General features: G+C 39.6%; 1 protein-coding gene across 6 annotated transcripts in view; it reads left to right on the plus strand.

The window, feature by feature from the left end:
* Nucleotides 1-13,503, plus strand: part of LOC140714179 (protein mono-ADP-ribosyltransferase PARP6) — a 157,881-nt gene that overhangs the window by 21,397 nt on the left and 122,981 nt on the right. For all 6 annotated transcript variants that reach the window (XM_073025057.1, XM_073025058.1, XM_073025060.1 and 3 more), the window contains exon 2: nt 8,967-9,119. In XM_073025057.1, the coding sequence (XP_072881158.1) occupies nt 9,117-9,119 (3 nt within the window). In that variant the 5' untranslated portion in view covers nt 8,967-9,116. The remainder of the gene's footprint in view (nt 1-8,966; nt 9,120-13,503) is intronic.

Below are 13,503 nucleotides of genomic sequence, written 5' to 3' on the forward strand. Positions count from 1 at the left end.
TCTTCCTTTTAAAACTTTCACCTCTGATCATAAACATGCCCTCTTGATTTTAGCACCCCCTCCCTAGGAGAACGACGATGTGCTTTCAGTCTGTTTATGCTCCTTGTGATCTTGTAGCCTCTATCTGGTAAATCCTCAAGTTCTTATGTTCTAGTGAATGAAGTCCTAGTCTGCACAACCTCTTGTAAGTGAGGCTCCCAAGTCCAGGCAACATCTTAGTAAACCTTTTCTGCCCTCCTCCTAATTTAATATATCTTTCCTATAACAAGATGAGGTTCTAGGTTCAAAATCAGCTCCAGAAGTTTCATTGCAAAATACCTCCCTGCTGACCTGGTTGTAGCACTGAGTGAGAGAGAGGGATTCCCTGTGAGAAATATTGTCTTTCAGATAAAATCTTGGGCCAAACACGGGCAAATGGGACCAGCTTGGTGAGCACTTTGATCAGCATGGGCAGTTAGGCCATAGGATACCAAATGTCCTTGAACTTCTAATGAAGTATAGCCAATAGCATGCCTTCTTCATAACTGCATCAGTAACTTGGAAGTTAGGAGAGCACACACCAGTTCTCATTGGGAGGTCAGCAGTGGTAAGGGTGAGCAGCTTCAAGTTCCTGCACATCAACATCTCAGAAGATCTATTTTTCCAGCACTAATTTTCCCTGTGATTAATTCTCACATTCCCATAACTACCCACCCCCTCCCAATTCTACCACTCACCTACTAAACAAGGGCAATATTCAGTGGTTGTCCAAGCTGATAATTTATCTTTGGGCTCTGTTAAGGAAACTCTGGAGCACTTGGACTAAGCGCATGCAGTCATGAGGAGAATGTACAAACTCCAAACAGAGAGCACTAGAGTTCAGGACTGAACCCAGGTTACTGGAGCTATGAGGTAGCAGCTCTCCTAGTTGTGTAACCTTGGACAAGGATTGGATTCCTGGGAGCTAGGAGTCCTGGACTAGTAGAGAAGGGATAGTGAGAGTCTTGCACCAATCAGGAAATGGGTTGAGGATGTTACTTCCAAGTATTAATCAAAGTCATGGAAGTAATTTCAAGAGGACTGGAATAGAAAAGCAAGAATGTAATGCAGAGGCTTTATAAGGCATTGACCAGACTGTACTTGAAGCATTGTGAGCAGTTTGGGTTCCCTTACCTAATGAAGACTGTGCTGGCATTGGAGACGGTCCAGCGGAGGTTCATGAGAAGGGCCCCGGAAATGAAAGTGTTTTTGTATGAGGAGCATTTGATGGTTCTGAGCCTGTGCTCATTTGAATTTAGAAGAATGAGGGGATTCTCATTGAAACCTATCAAATATTGAAAGGATTAGATAGAGTGGATGTGGAAAGGATGTTCCCCGTAGTGGGGAGTCTCAGAATGCAAGGACATCCCTTTAAAATAAATGAGGAGGAATTTCTTTAGTCATAGTTTTGGGAATCTGTGGAATTCATTGCCACAGGTTACTGTAGAGGCCAAGTGACTGGGTATATTTAAAGCTAAGGTTGACAGTTTCTTGATTAGTAAGGGTGTCAGAGGTTACAGGGAGAAGGCAGGAGAATGGGGTTATGAAGGCTAATAAAACAGCCATGATGGAATGAGCTCCTTTGCGGGTCTGCGAAAGGAAGAGATTTGATGAAGCAGGAAGATTCCATGAGTACACTGGGAAGGATATTGGAAGATGCTTGGGAATTGAGGCTGGTGGTAAGGAGTGTTGCAGCCTGGATAGAGGATCATTGGGACTGACATTGGGTCCAAGGAATGTTGTTTAAATATTTGTATTTGGAGGCTATGTCAGTGAGTGGAATGGAACAGGAGAGAGATCGATAGGGGAAGTGGTGGGGTTCTCTGAAAGATCAAATATGAATAAACAGCCTCCAAGATAAGGTCTGCTGATCCAACATAACACTGTGCAGACCAGGTTATTACTGGATATGAAATATCGTGGACAACTTGCCCTTAGTTCCACCACAAAACTCCAAAAGGATGGTGTATAGGAATCAAATCACTCTTTGTGTGAATGATGAAGAAATCTCAAGGGAAACAAGTATTTCTCAAGGGACATGCAAGGTTGAAGAATGATTAATTTGCAATGTAAAGGTCTGCAGCCAAACATGACTGAACTTCTAGTCAGATTTGTCTTTTATTGTCTGTTCCAACACATTCTCAATACCAATTCTTTTGCTGGGCATAATTCTTGCTGCTGCACTGTGGTGTTCCTCTGTGAGAAACATTCAGCTGCTGTGATGAATTCATTTCAATTCCGGATTGAGAAATTAATTTGAATGTGTTGAAGCAAACCTTTCAAAGGGAGCTGTGATTCATCTGTTTTTTTTGTTAACATAAATACTGACAAAGCAGTGTATTTAAAACACATCTTTTTCTATCCTAAACTTTACCTAAAACTTACTCACATTTGCTCTCAACTAGGCCCAGCGTCTTCCATGTGGTCCTGACTGGCTGTGAATGTGCTTTCAGATAACAGTGCAGAGCTTCATATTTCGATGTATTGCAAACAAAAGTACTCTAGGATTTTGATGTAAAAGCTTTTGTGCAAGAATTCATTTTTTTTTCTGTGCAGCCAATGTTTAACTGTTCATGTATAAGCAGAGAATTGATGAATCATTTCTGTACTGTGAAATTTTAGAGCAAGTGGAACTCTCTCAGACAATGGGCTTCAATCAAGAAATGCATGACTGTCTCTTGAATTCATCTGTTTCATTTAAAGGATGAGAAAATTCTACTTGATTGCAATTTTTACTTTTTGCTTCTTATCTTTAATAGTGGCATTGAGATAGAGGTCGTGGAATGAAGCTCTTTAGTCCATTGAGTCCACATCAGCCATCAGCAACCTCTTTACACCAATCCTACATTAATCTAGTTTTTTTTGATTCGTCCACTTTTTCATCAACTTCAGATTTGTATCACTCACCCACACACTAGATGCAATTGACAATGGCGAATTAACCTATCAACCTGCATGCTTTTGGAACGTGGGAGGAAAATGGAGCACTTGGAAGAATCATGCACAGTCACAGAGAAAACATGCAAACTCCGCACAGACAGCACCTGAGGTCAGGATTTAACCCAGGTTTCTGGTGCCGTGGAGCAGGTGCTTTATCAGCTGCACCTCTGGGCCAACCATAATTTCACTAGAACTGGAGCCTGCCATTCAGCAAACAATGCACCTGCTGTAACTCTATAAATAACTTTGAAATCTCCTCTTTGCTGAACTGGAATTGACCTATTATTGTTACATATAGTCATTATACAGTGACCAAATCATTAGCAGTGCATTGAGGTAGAACAAGGTTAAATTACAACAATGCAGAATATACTGTAACAGAGGGAGGGCAGCGCAGGTAAACAATAAGATGCAAAATTATAATAACGTATATTGTGAGCTCAAGAGTCTATCTTACTGTTCTAGGGGACCATACAATAGTCTTAACAGTGGAGCAGGAGCTGTTCTAAAACCTGGTGGCACATGCTTTCATGCTTCTGTATCTTCTGCCTAGTGGAAGAGGGCGAAAGAAATAAAGTCTCTCGTGGGTGGGGTCTTTGAATTATATTGCCTGCTTTACTGAGGCAATGAGAAGTATAGACAGAGGAGGGGATGCTGGTTTTGTGATGTGCTGTAGTTTCTTGCAGCTATTGCCAGATTAAGCCACAGTACATCCAGATGGAATGCTTTCTATGGTGCACCAATAAAGGTTGGTAAGGGTCGATGGACATGCCAGATTTCTTTAGCTTCTTGAGTAAGTAGAGAAGCACATCCATTTTTAGATAAGTGGCCCAGAACTGATGACAATATTCCAAATGTGGTCTGACCAATGTGTTATAAAGCATGAGCGCTGTATCCTTGCTCTTATATTTTAGTTCTATCGAAATGAATGCGAGCATTGCATCTGCCTTCCGTAGCACCGACTCAACCTGCAAGTGAACCTTCAGGGAGTTTTCCACTAGGACTCCCAAGTTACTTTGCACTTTTGATTTCTGAATTTGCTTCCCATTTAGAAAACAGCCGAAGCTTTTACTTCTACCAAATTATATGACCATACAGGTCCGTACACTATATTCCATCCGCCACTTCTTTGCCCATTCTCCTAATCTGTCCAAGTCTTTCTGCAGACTTCCTGATTCCTTAACACTAACTGCCCCTCCATCTACCTTTATATTGTCCACAAACTTGGCCACAAAGCCATCAATTCCATCATCCAGATCATTGACATACAACATGAGAAAAAACAGTCCTAACACTAGCCCCTGTGAAACACCACTAGTCACTGGCAGCCAACAAGAGAAGTCCCCTTTGTTCCCACTCTATGTTTCATACCAGTAATCCAATATTCTATCTGTGCTAGTATATTTCTTGTAATACCATGGGGTCTTATCTTGTTTAGCAGCCTTATATGCAGAGGATTGTCAAAGGTCTTCTGAAAATCCAGCTAAACAACATCCACTGGAAACCATGTTGACTTTGGCCTCTTTTATCATGGCCTCCACGAAATCCAAGACCTCATCCTTAATAATGGATTCCAACATCTTCCCAACCTCTGAAGTCTGGATAACTGGCCTATAATTTTCTGTCTTTTGCCTCACTCTCTTCTCAAAGAGTGGAGTAACATTTGCAGTCCTTTGGAACCATTCCAGAATCTAGTGATTCTTGAAAGATTGCTATTAGTGCTTTAACAAACTTTGCAGCAATCTCATTCAAAGCCCTGAGGTGTAGTCCATCTGGTCTAGGTGATTTATTTACCTTCAGTTCTTTCAGCTTCCCAAGCACCTCTCCTTGATATTAGTGACTACATTCACTTATGCACCACCCCCCGACACTCTCCAATTTCTGACATACTGCTGGTGAAGACTGCCACAAAATGTTTATTGAGTTTTTCTGTGATTTCTTTGCCCCATTACTATCTCTCCAGCATCATTACTGTGGTCTGATATCCATGTTTGCCTCTCTTTTACTCTTTATATACCTAAAAAAAACCTCTTTTATACTATTAGCCAGTTTACCTTCATATCTCATCTTTTCTCTTCTTATTCTTTTTTTTTATTTAGTTGCTTTCTGTTGGTATTTAAAAGCTTTCCTATCATCTACTTACATACTTAAGTCCATCACCCCTACTGGGGCATAGGCTGCTGATAGCAGCTTGCCAGAGTCCTTTCTCTTGGGCTAGTTTTTCAAGTTGTCCCCAGGTGTAGTGCATCTTCAAAGAGCCTTTCTTGCCCAGAGATGAGAGCATTGGAGCTTCTGTAGCTCTGTTTTTTTTTAACAAGATTTCATTGCTAGCCCCATGCCCAGCCCTCCTCCTTTTGTACCTGGGCTTGGGACTGTCCTTGGTGGAGTTTTCCAGTCCTCTAGCTTCCCATGGATTTTTGTGATTTTATACAGTGTATGCCTTTGCTTTTGCTTTTATGTTGTGCTCGATTAACCTTGTTAGCCACGGTTGCCTCATTCTCCCTTTAGAATACTCCTGCTTCTTTGGAATGAATCTATCCTGCACCTTCCAATTTGCTCCCAGAAACTCCAGCCACTACTGTTCTGCTGTCATCCTTGCTAGTGTCTCCTTCCATTCACCTTTGGCCAGTTCTTCTCTCATGCTTCTGTAATTCCCTTTACTCCACTGTAATACTGATACATCTGATTTTTAGCTTCTTCCTCTCAAGCTGTAGGATGAATTCTATCATATTAGAATCATTCCTACCTATGAGTTCCTTCACTTTAAGGGCCCTATTCAAATCAGGTTCATTACATAACACCCAATCCAGAATTGCCTTTTCCCCAGGGGTTCAACTGCATGATGCTCAAAAAAGCCAGCCCATGGGCATTCTACAAATCCCTTCTCTTGCAATCCAGCAACAATCTGATTTTCTCAATCTACTTGCGTTAGAACATCCCCATTGATCATTGTACCATTGTCCTTTTTATGTGCCTTTTCTATCTTCCATTGTAATTTGTATCCCATTTACCAGCACCTGGCCTGTAGACTTGGGGATTCAAGTGCTCATCTAGATAAATGTCTGGTGTGACAATCTTCACCATGTTCTACACAGTGTATTCAGATTCCAACCATCCTTTGCATAATAAAAAAAAATTCTTCCTCAGATCTCACCTATTTTCTCCTCATTCTAAATAGGAGGGAGTCTGAAATATGAGTCTAACTCTGTGTTGTACTTTAAGCAAGGTGCATACATATCACGTGGTACGGTGATAATATATGCAATTCACGTATGTTTACATATAACCCATAATGAATCATTTAAACACATAAAGAATGCTTAATCAAAAATGTGATTACAATATTACTGAAATATTAAATACATAAAACTCCTTCCTGCTTGGCTATAAACTGAGGCTGTAGTGGAGGCAATTGAGAACACTTCTGGTCACTTTGTATCTGGATCCACCGCTATCAAGAAATTTATGCCCATGAATGGTCTGGAAAAATCTACATGAATCATCTGTCAGGGCAATGCAAGTTATTCCCAGGGATGGATAGACACTGCTCTTGGCATCTTCTGGATGCCTGAACAGTGCTGCTCAAGCTGCTAATCCATTCAAGGCCATCAGACAAAGCTTCACGCCAACACTTACATTTTAACTATGTCTAGGTGACCAGCATGAAGCTACTTTACCACTCTAGGTCTCAGCTCGGATGGTACAGCAACTCTCAATCCCCACATAAGGCACCCTCTGTCAAGGCCAAGTTCATCTTGATGCTGGTATAAAAAGGGGTAACTGGAGTTTCTGCTGCACATTCCAGCCATTTTAGGTGGCCATATAGATCTGAGATGGTCTGGGGTGTTTTCTGGTTTCTCTTTGGATCATCCCTGTCATAATAGGGAGACTTCTGATTTGCATTCTTGAGAATATGTCAAGAGGAGTGTCTTTTTTATTTGCAAATGTTTCCAGTACTTCCTTTTCCAAGGGTAGACAGGACCATCAATCAACATTCCCATGATTAGTCATCCACTTGAATTCAGTCTTGTAATTGTATCCACCAAGAAACAGAGCCCATCATTGCATTCATGTTGCTACTGTTAGCGGCGTACCCTTCTGTGGATTGAAAATAGACCCCAGAATTGCTCTTTGTATGTGTCCTACTTTGTTGCATTATCTGAAAGTTTCAACTTTAAATCTGCCTTGGTCTATTGTATGTGAGCCCTTGCCACAATTTGCTCAGGTAGGCTGATTGCTGTTAACACTTTGCTATTTTGTTCACGCTAACTCTCATTCCTGACTGCAATTGAATTGTATCTCTGTGTGCCATTTCCAATTAATAGAGCTATTTCAAGTGCTTTTTTAAAAGTAAGTTGTGGTTTATCTAGGCACCATTTTTGAAAGTTTTCTTTTAAGATTCCACAAAGTGAACAATCTCTTAGTGCATCATTAAGCCTATTACCCAACTGACAATGCTCAGACAGTCTCTTCAATTCAGCCACGTATGCTGAATTAGACTCCCTTCTTTTTGATTCCACTCATGAAATATAAAATGTTCTGCAATCAACAATGGTTTTGGTTCTAAATGTTTCTGCATTCCTTTCACGATGTCAGCAAATCTCATTTCTGCTGGTTTAGTTGGAGCAGTAAATCTTCGAATTAAACTGTATGCCTTTAAACCTAATGCACTCAGCAAAAATTGATACTCATTTCACTTTGGGTATTTCATTTGATTTTAAATACTGTTCAATGAGCTCAGTGTACATGAGCCAGTTATCTCCTGTGGAATCAAGCAGACCAATGTTTCTGATGTAACCCACTATTTCTACTTTTTAAATTATTATCACACTATACCCACTCTTTATGAACCCATGAATACTTCCATTTACTACCTTTTTATTAAATTCAACAGTCTCTGCACATGTGGGGCTGATTTTTCACTTTTTTTCACTTTTTTTCACTGCATTTTTCTTTGAACTCAGACATCATGCTGTGCTTCATCAGCTCGGTAGCCCTGGGGTTCATTTTCAAATTACCTCATCATCAAAATTATGTTTCGTAACTTTAAAACACTGAAGTAATTTAAAGGAAGTCATGGCAGTCCAAAATATGAGTCTAACTTTGTGTTTACTTTAAATGAGGTGCTTATGTATCCTGTGGTAGTGTGATAATGTATGCATTTTATGTATTTTCACATGTAACTCATAATGAATTATTTAAACAAATTAAAGAATGCTCAATCAACAACATATTTCTGATATTTTGCAAATTTCACTGAAATATTAAATACACAACAGACTTGTGCAAGCTTGTGCTGTTAGTGCAGCCACATTCACCTGTCTTCTGCCTCCTCATTATCCCTGTAGTCATCTTCTACAAGCTAGCCCCTGTTCCAGTCCTTCTGGTGACATCTGTTCTTCATTGTGAATCTCCAAACACACATGTTCCAAGCTTTGCAGTGCTAAACTCTTGTCCTCTGGGTGTACAGTGAGCAGCTGCCCAGACCAAGTGGTACTCTTTATAGGGGCATTGCTGGGGAAGAATTGGGGAGCTGGGACTGGCAAAGAAGTGGTGAGTGTTTAGAAAGTGTGAAAGCAGGGAGGACAAAGGGAAAAATGTCAGGGAACAGCAAATAATGGACAGCTGGAGAGCTGATAACATATCAAAGGGTGAGAGAATGCCATAAATTTGTAGAATATAGTAATATATATTGAGAGAGAATAGAAAGGAAGAGAAAGACATGGGGGAGAGAGTAGGGAGTGGGAGAGAAAGAGTGGGGAGAGCAAAAGAGAGGGAGAGGAGCTTGGAAAAGATAGGAGATTGAGAAGTAAAATAGCTTAATCCATCACCTAGAATTTCAACAATAGATTCACACTTCTATCACACTTTAAAAAAAAATGTCCAAACATTTAATTATTGCCTTTTCATATTCTGAATAATACTGGGAAAATGGTTTAGTTCTGTCTATGTTTGCTTCAGAAGTTACAGCCAGCGTTTACCCAGATCTGCCTTTTCTTTATTGACAGGAATTTGCCCAAAGATCACCCATTGTCAAGGAGACCGTGGGCGCTGACGATTGCTTGGAAGGTCTCTCCCTCACCTACCACAACCCATCTGGCAGCATGGAGGGCCGGCACCCAATCCCAACCAGGACACATCTCTGAATTTCAGCACAAATGGTGAGCAAATTGCATGCTACTTCTTGCAAGGCCCCACACTGTCCCTGACGCTGTCTGACAGCACTTTTCGCATCTTGTGTCATGACCTGCCACCACACTTATGTTTTATTGATAGTGCGAGATGAGCAAGAGGACATTAATAATTGATGATTTCATTTTCCTTTCATAGGAGCAGACAGAAAATTGTGCCAGTGATGCCTTGCATAACTTTAAATCTTCACATTAATCATGCATGGTCTGTCGTGTGTGGTTGCTACTGCGAGTTACAATTTGTGTTTCTCAGTATGTCTGTGTTCAGTTCCATTGTAAGGTGTGTTACCAAGCACTGCTTGCTGCATTGGTATAATTCACTATCTGCAGTATTTAAACTTAGTTAAAATGTGTCAAAATGTGACAGGTGGGTCTTTGTAACCAATGAACAGGATAATAGCAGATGGAGAAAATGCAACTAAATCGTGGGAATTTCAACTTGTTAATTCACTTTCCTTTTTCTATAATTTCCTGTATTAAATTTTTTTTTTAGCTAAAGACTTCAATTTATATGGCAGCTTTCATTAGCTTAGGATATTCCTTAGGATTTATACCCAAACAATGCAATAATTACATTTCAAAAGTAATGTAGGAAAAACTGCTGGCATTTTTAACGGCAGGTCCCTTCACAAGCAATGTGATAGCAATATCATCTGTTTTCAAAGCTTGATCTGTTTTGAGAAGATCAGGGAGAGCTCTCACATTTGCTTTTAAATATCATGGTGTGATCTATCATTTGAAAGAGGTGGCATCTCTTGCTGAACTCCTGTATTTATTATAAAAAAATTTTTTTTGTGTTTTTCCCTCCTCCAGTTTTCTGCATTAATCTACCAACCTGATGCCATATCTATAACTTATCCTCATGGTAAACCTTGCCCTCATCCTGTCAGAGATATTCCCTTTGTTCTATCCATCCACTCTCTCTACAGCTTTAAATTTATGTAATTTATGTAGCTTCCATGTAGCAATACTATAACCACTTCCATCACTTTTCACTACAAGAAATTTTGTTTTTTTTGTTTTGAATTGTAAAACTTGTGTAAAATTTATATTTAATTTATGTTTTTCCTGTGAATGTAGTGTGTCTTATATACATGTCTGCAATGCACGCTTTGGGTACATTTTTCATTGCACCTGTGTATACATGGACTTGTGCATGTGACAATAAATTTGAATTTCACTGAATATATCTCTCTATAGGGGTCCCACATTTGTCTTTGTTGGCCGTTTCCTATATACAATCAGCAGCCACTTTATTAGTCACACCCATAAAGCTGCACATTAATGTAAATATCTAATCAGCCAATCATAAGGGAATAACTCAATGCATATAAGCACGCAGACATAGTCAAGAAGCTCAGTTGTTGCTCAGACCAAACATCACAATAAGGAAAAAATGTGATCTAAGTAACTTTGATGGACAGATTGTTGGTACCAGATGGGGTGGTTTGAGTATCTCAAAAACCACTAATCTCCTGGGATTTATATGCACACCAATCTCTAGAGTTTACAGAGAATGGTGTGAGAAACAACAACAAAAAATACAATTTGTGGTAGTTCTGTGCATAAAAATGAGATAAAAGATAAAAGATAAAAATAAAAGTGAGAGAGATTAGAGGAGAATGGCCAGATTAGTTCAAGCTGATCAGTAACTCAAATAGCCATCTGTTACAACACTGGAGAGCATCTCTGCATAACATGTCAAACATTTAAGTGAATGGGCTTCAGCAACAGATAATCACAGACATGCACTCAGTGGCCACTTTGTTATGTAAAACAGCTAATAAATTTTAGGAGAAATGTCAAATGTACTGTAGGTTTTTTTACACAGAGTGTAGTGGCGCTTGGAATGCCCTGCCAGGGGTGGTAGTAGAGGCTGATGCAAAAAGGACATGTATGTAAGAGACTCTTGTATCAAATCAGGATCAAGTTTGTTATCACTGACATATGTTCAAAGTTCAAAGTAAATTTATTATCAAAGTACATGTAGGTCATCATACATGACCCCAAGGTTCATTTTCTTCATTATGAAATATGTCATGAGATCTGTTGCTTTTTTTGGCAGCAATACAGTGTAAGACATAAACATTGCTATAAGTTACAATAAAAAATAAATTAGATAATACTGCAAATGAGGAACAGCACAATAGTATTCATAGAGTCTTCTTAGAATTCTGATGATAGAGGTCAAGAAGCTGTTCCTAAAAAATGGAGTGTGGGTCTTCAAGCTTCTTTACCTCCGTCCTGATGGTAATAATCAGTGAGGGTATGAACCACATGGTTGCCAACTTCTTGAGACTAGTTGTTGTTCTTAATGGTGAGTAAGGACATGGTTGTAAGAAAAATAAAGAGGGTTGGGGGTTGTGTAGGAGGGAATATTTACAGTAGATTGTGGCGTAGATTGATGTAGGATGGAACAATATCATGGGCCGAAGGGCCTGTACTGTACTGTTCTATAGTTTACATCCAATCATCATGCTCTTCTCTCCAATGTGACTAAATATCTCAACAGCCAATAGGCTTGGGGGTTGCTCCAATCTCAAGTAACTTGCCAATTTCCATCAAAACAACTTTCCAGCGACAATTTTTTACAGTTTTAGAGGTTTGGATTCAGTTAAGAGTAGTTGAGGAATCAATTACGTCAACACCGAAGGGAGGATTATTTGCTTAGATGGAAGGCAGGTTGGCTGATTGGATCAAAACCTCCCTGTTCTAATTTTAAGTATAATTCTAATAACAGTTGAGATTTGTGTGTCATTTTTCAACTAAAAGCCACCTAGAACAGACACTAGAGAACAGTACAGCACAGGAAAAGGCCCTTCATCCTACAATACTGTGCCTAACTAAATAAACTGGTTATTAAATTCCTAACTAAACAAATCCCTTCTACCTACACAAAATCTACATCCGTCCATTCTCTATATATACACGTGCCTATCCTAAACACCTCTATTGCACTTGTTGGCAACACATTTCAGGCACCCACCACTTTCTGTGTCAAAAAATCTTGGCCCATATATCTTTGAATTTTCCCCCTCTCACCTTCATGCCTTCAATAACTTTTTTTTTGGACTAGTGATCTCTTTCCTATGGTTGTCTGGTCTAATTATGGATCATAGGCATAACCTTACACCTTGATATTGAAGCCAATAATTGCTCCTGGACCAACAAATGTTATTGCTTTGATACTACTTCATGCTTATGGATTGTACACTGGGTTGTCATCTTTTGAATATAGTGTATTGGAATGGTCCTGACACCTAAAATAGGAGCTGGAGGCAGTGAATTCTCCCTTGCGGATGCTCCATAATCAATATGACCATGGCAGGTCCTTCAGCTCAACACCATACTTCTGCTCTGTCTTCATATTCTTAGAAGCTTCTGTTTCTAGAAATCTAACTCTTTTTGGTAGGACTGGCACGGTAGTGTAGGGGGTAGCGTAACATTATTACAGTGCCAGTGACTCGGGTTGAAATCTGCTGCTTTCTGAAAGGAGTTTGTATGTGACCATGACTATGTGGGTTTACATAGAATGCTCCAGTTCCTCCCACACTCCAAAGACATAAGGTTAATAGGTTAATTGGTCACGTGGGTATAATAGAGTTGTGAAGGGGCTATTACAATGTTGTATCTCTAAATTAAAAAAAAAATCAGGATAATGTTCTCAATTCCCTTCTGTGATAGGCAATTCCATAGAATCACCATCCTCTGACTGAAGTAATTTCTCCTCAATTCAATCCTAAATGTCTGATCCATATCCTGAAATTACGATCCTCTTTCCTTGATTTTTCCTTTCTGCCCCACCTTAGCCAAAGGAAATATCCATCCTGTATCCAATCTGTCTGTACATGGTTGATACTTCAGCGAGATCACCTCTCATTGTTAAGCAAATGATTGAGTACAGGCTGTATCAACTCAATGCAACAAACAAAATGCTGGATGAACTCAAATGGAACTTTGAGGTTTCAGTTTGAGATTCTTCATCTTGACTGGATGAAGGGTCTTGATCCAAAAAGTTGAATGTCCTTTCCCCTTCATAGGTGTTGCCAACCCATTGCATTCTTCCAAAATTTTCCAGAGTCCAGCAACTGCAGTCCCTTGTGTCTCCATAGTCAGTCCAATCCCAGAAATCAGACTAATGAATCTTTACCATACTCCCTAAAAGGTATTTATACTCTTTCCTTTAGTAAGGAGAGCAATAATGCACACAGCATTTCAGGGGTGATCTCACCTATTGTACATCATCTTCTTCAGGATAATTAAAAGACAGTGTTAGATTTGGGTAAAATGGACAATACTCCTACTTTCAATACCTATGCAAGTTCAATATAACTCACTTTTTATACATACAATC

This window comes from Hemitrygon akajei, chromosome 21, assembly GCF_048418815.1.
Source record: "Hemitrygon akajei chromosome 21, sHemAka1.3, whole genome shotgun sequence".
NCBI lineage: Eukaryota > Metazoa > Chordata > Chondrichthyes > Myliobatiformes > Dasyatidae > Hemitrygon > Hemitrygon akajei.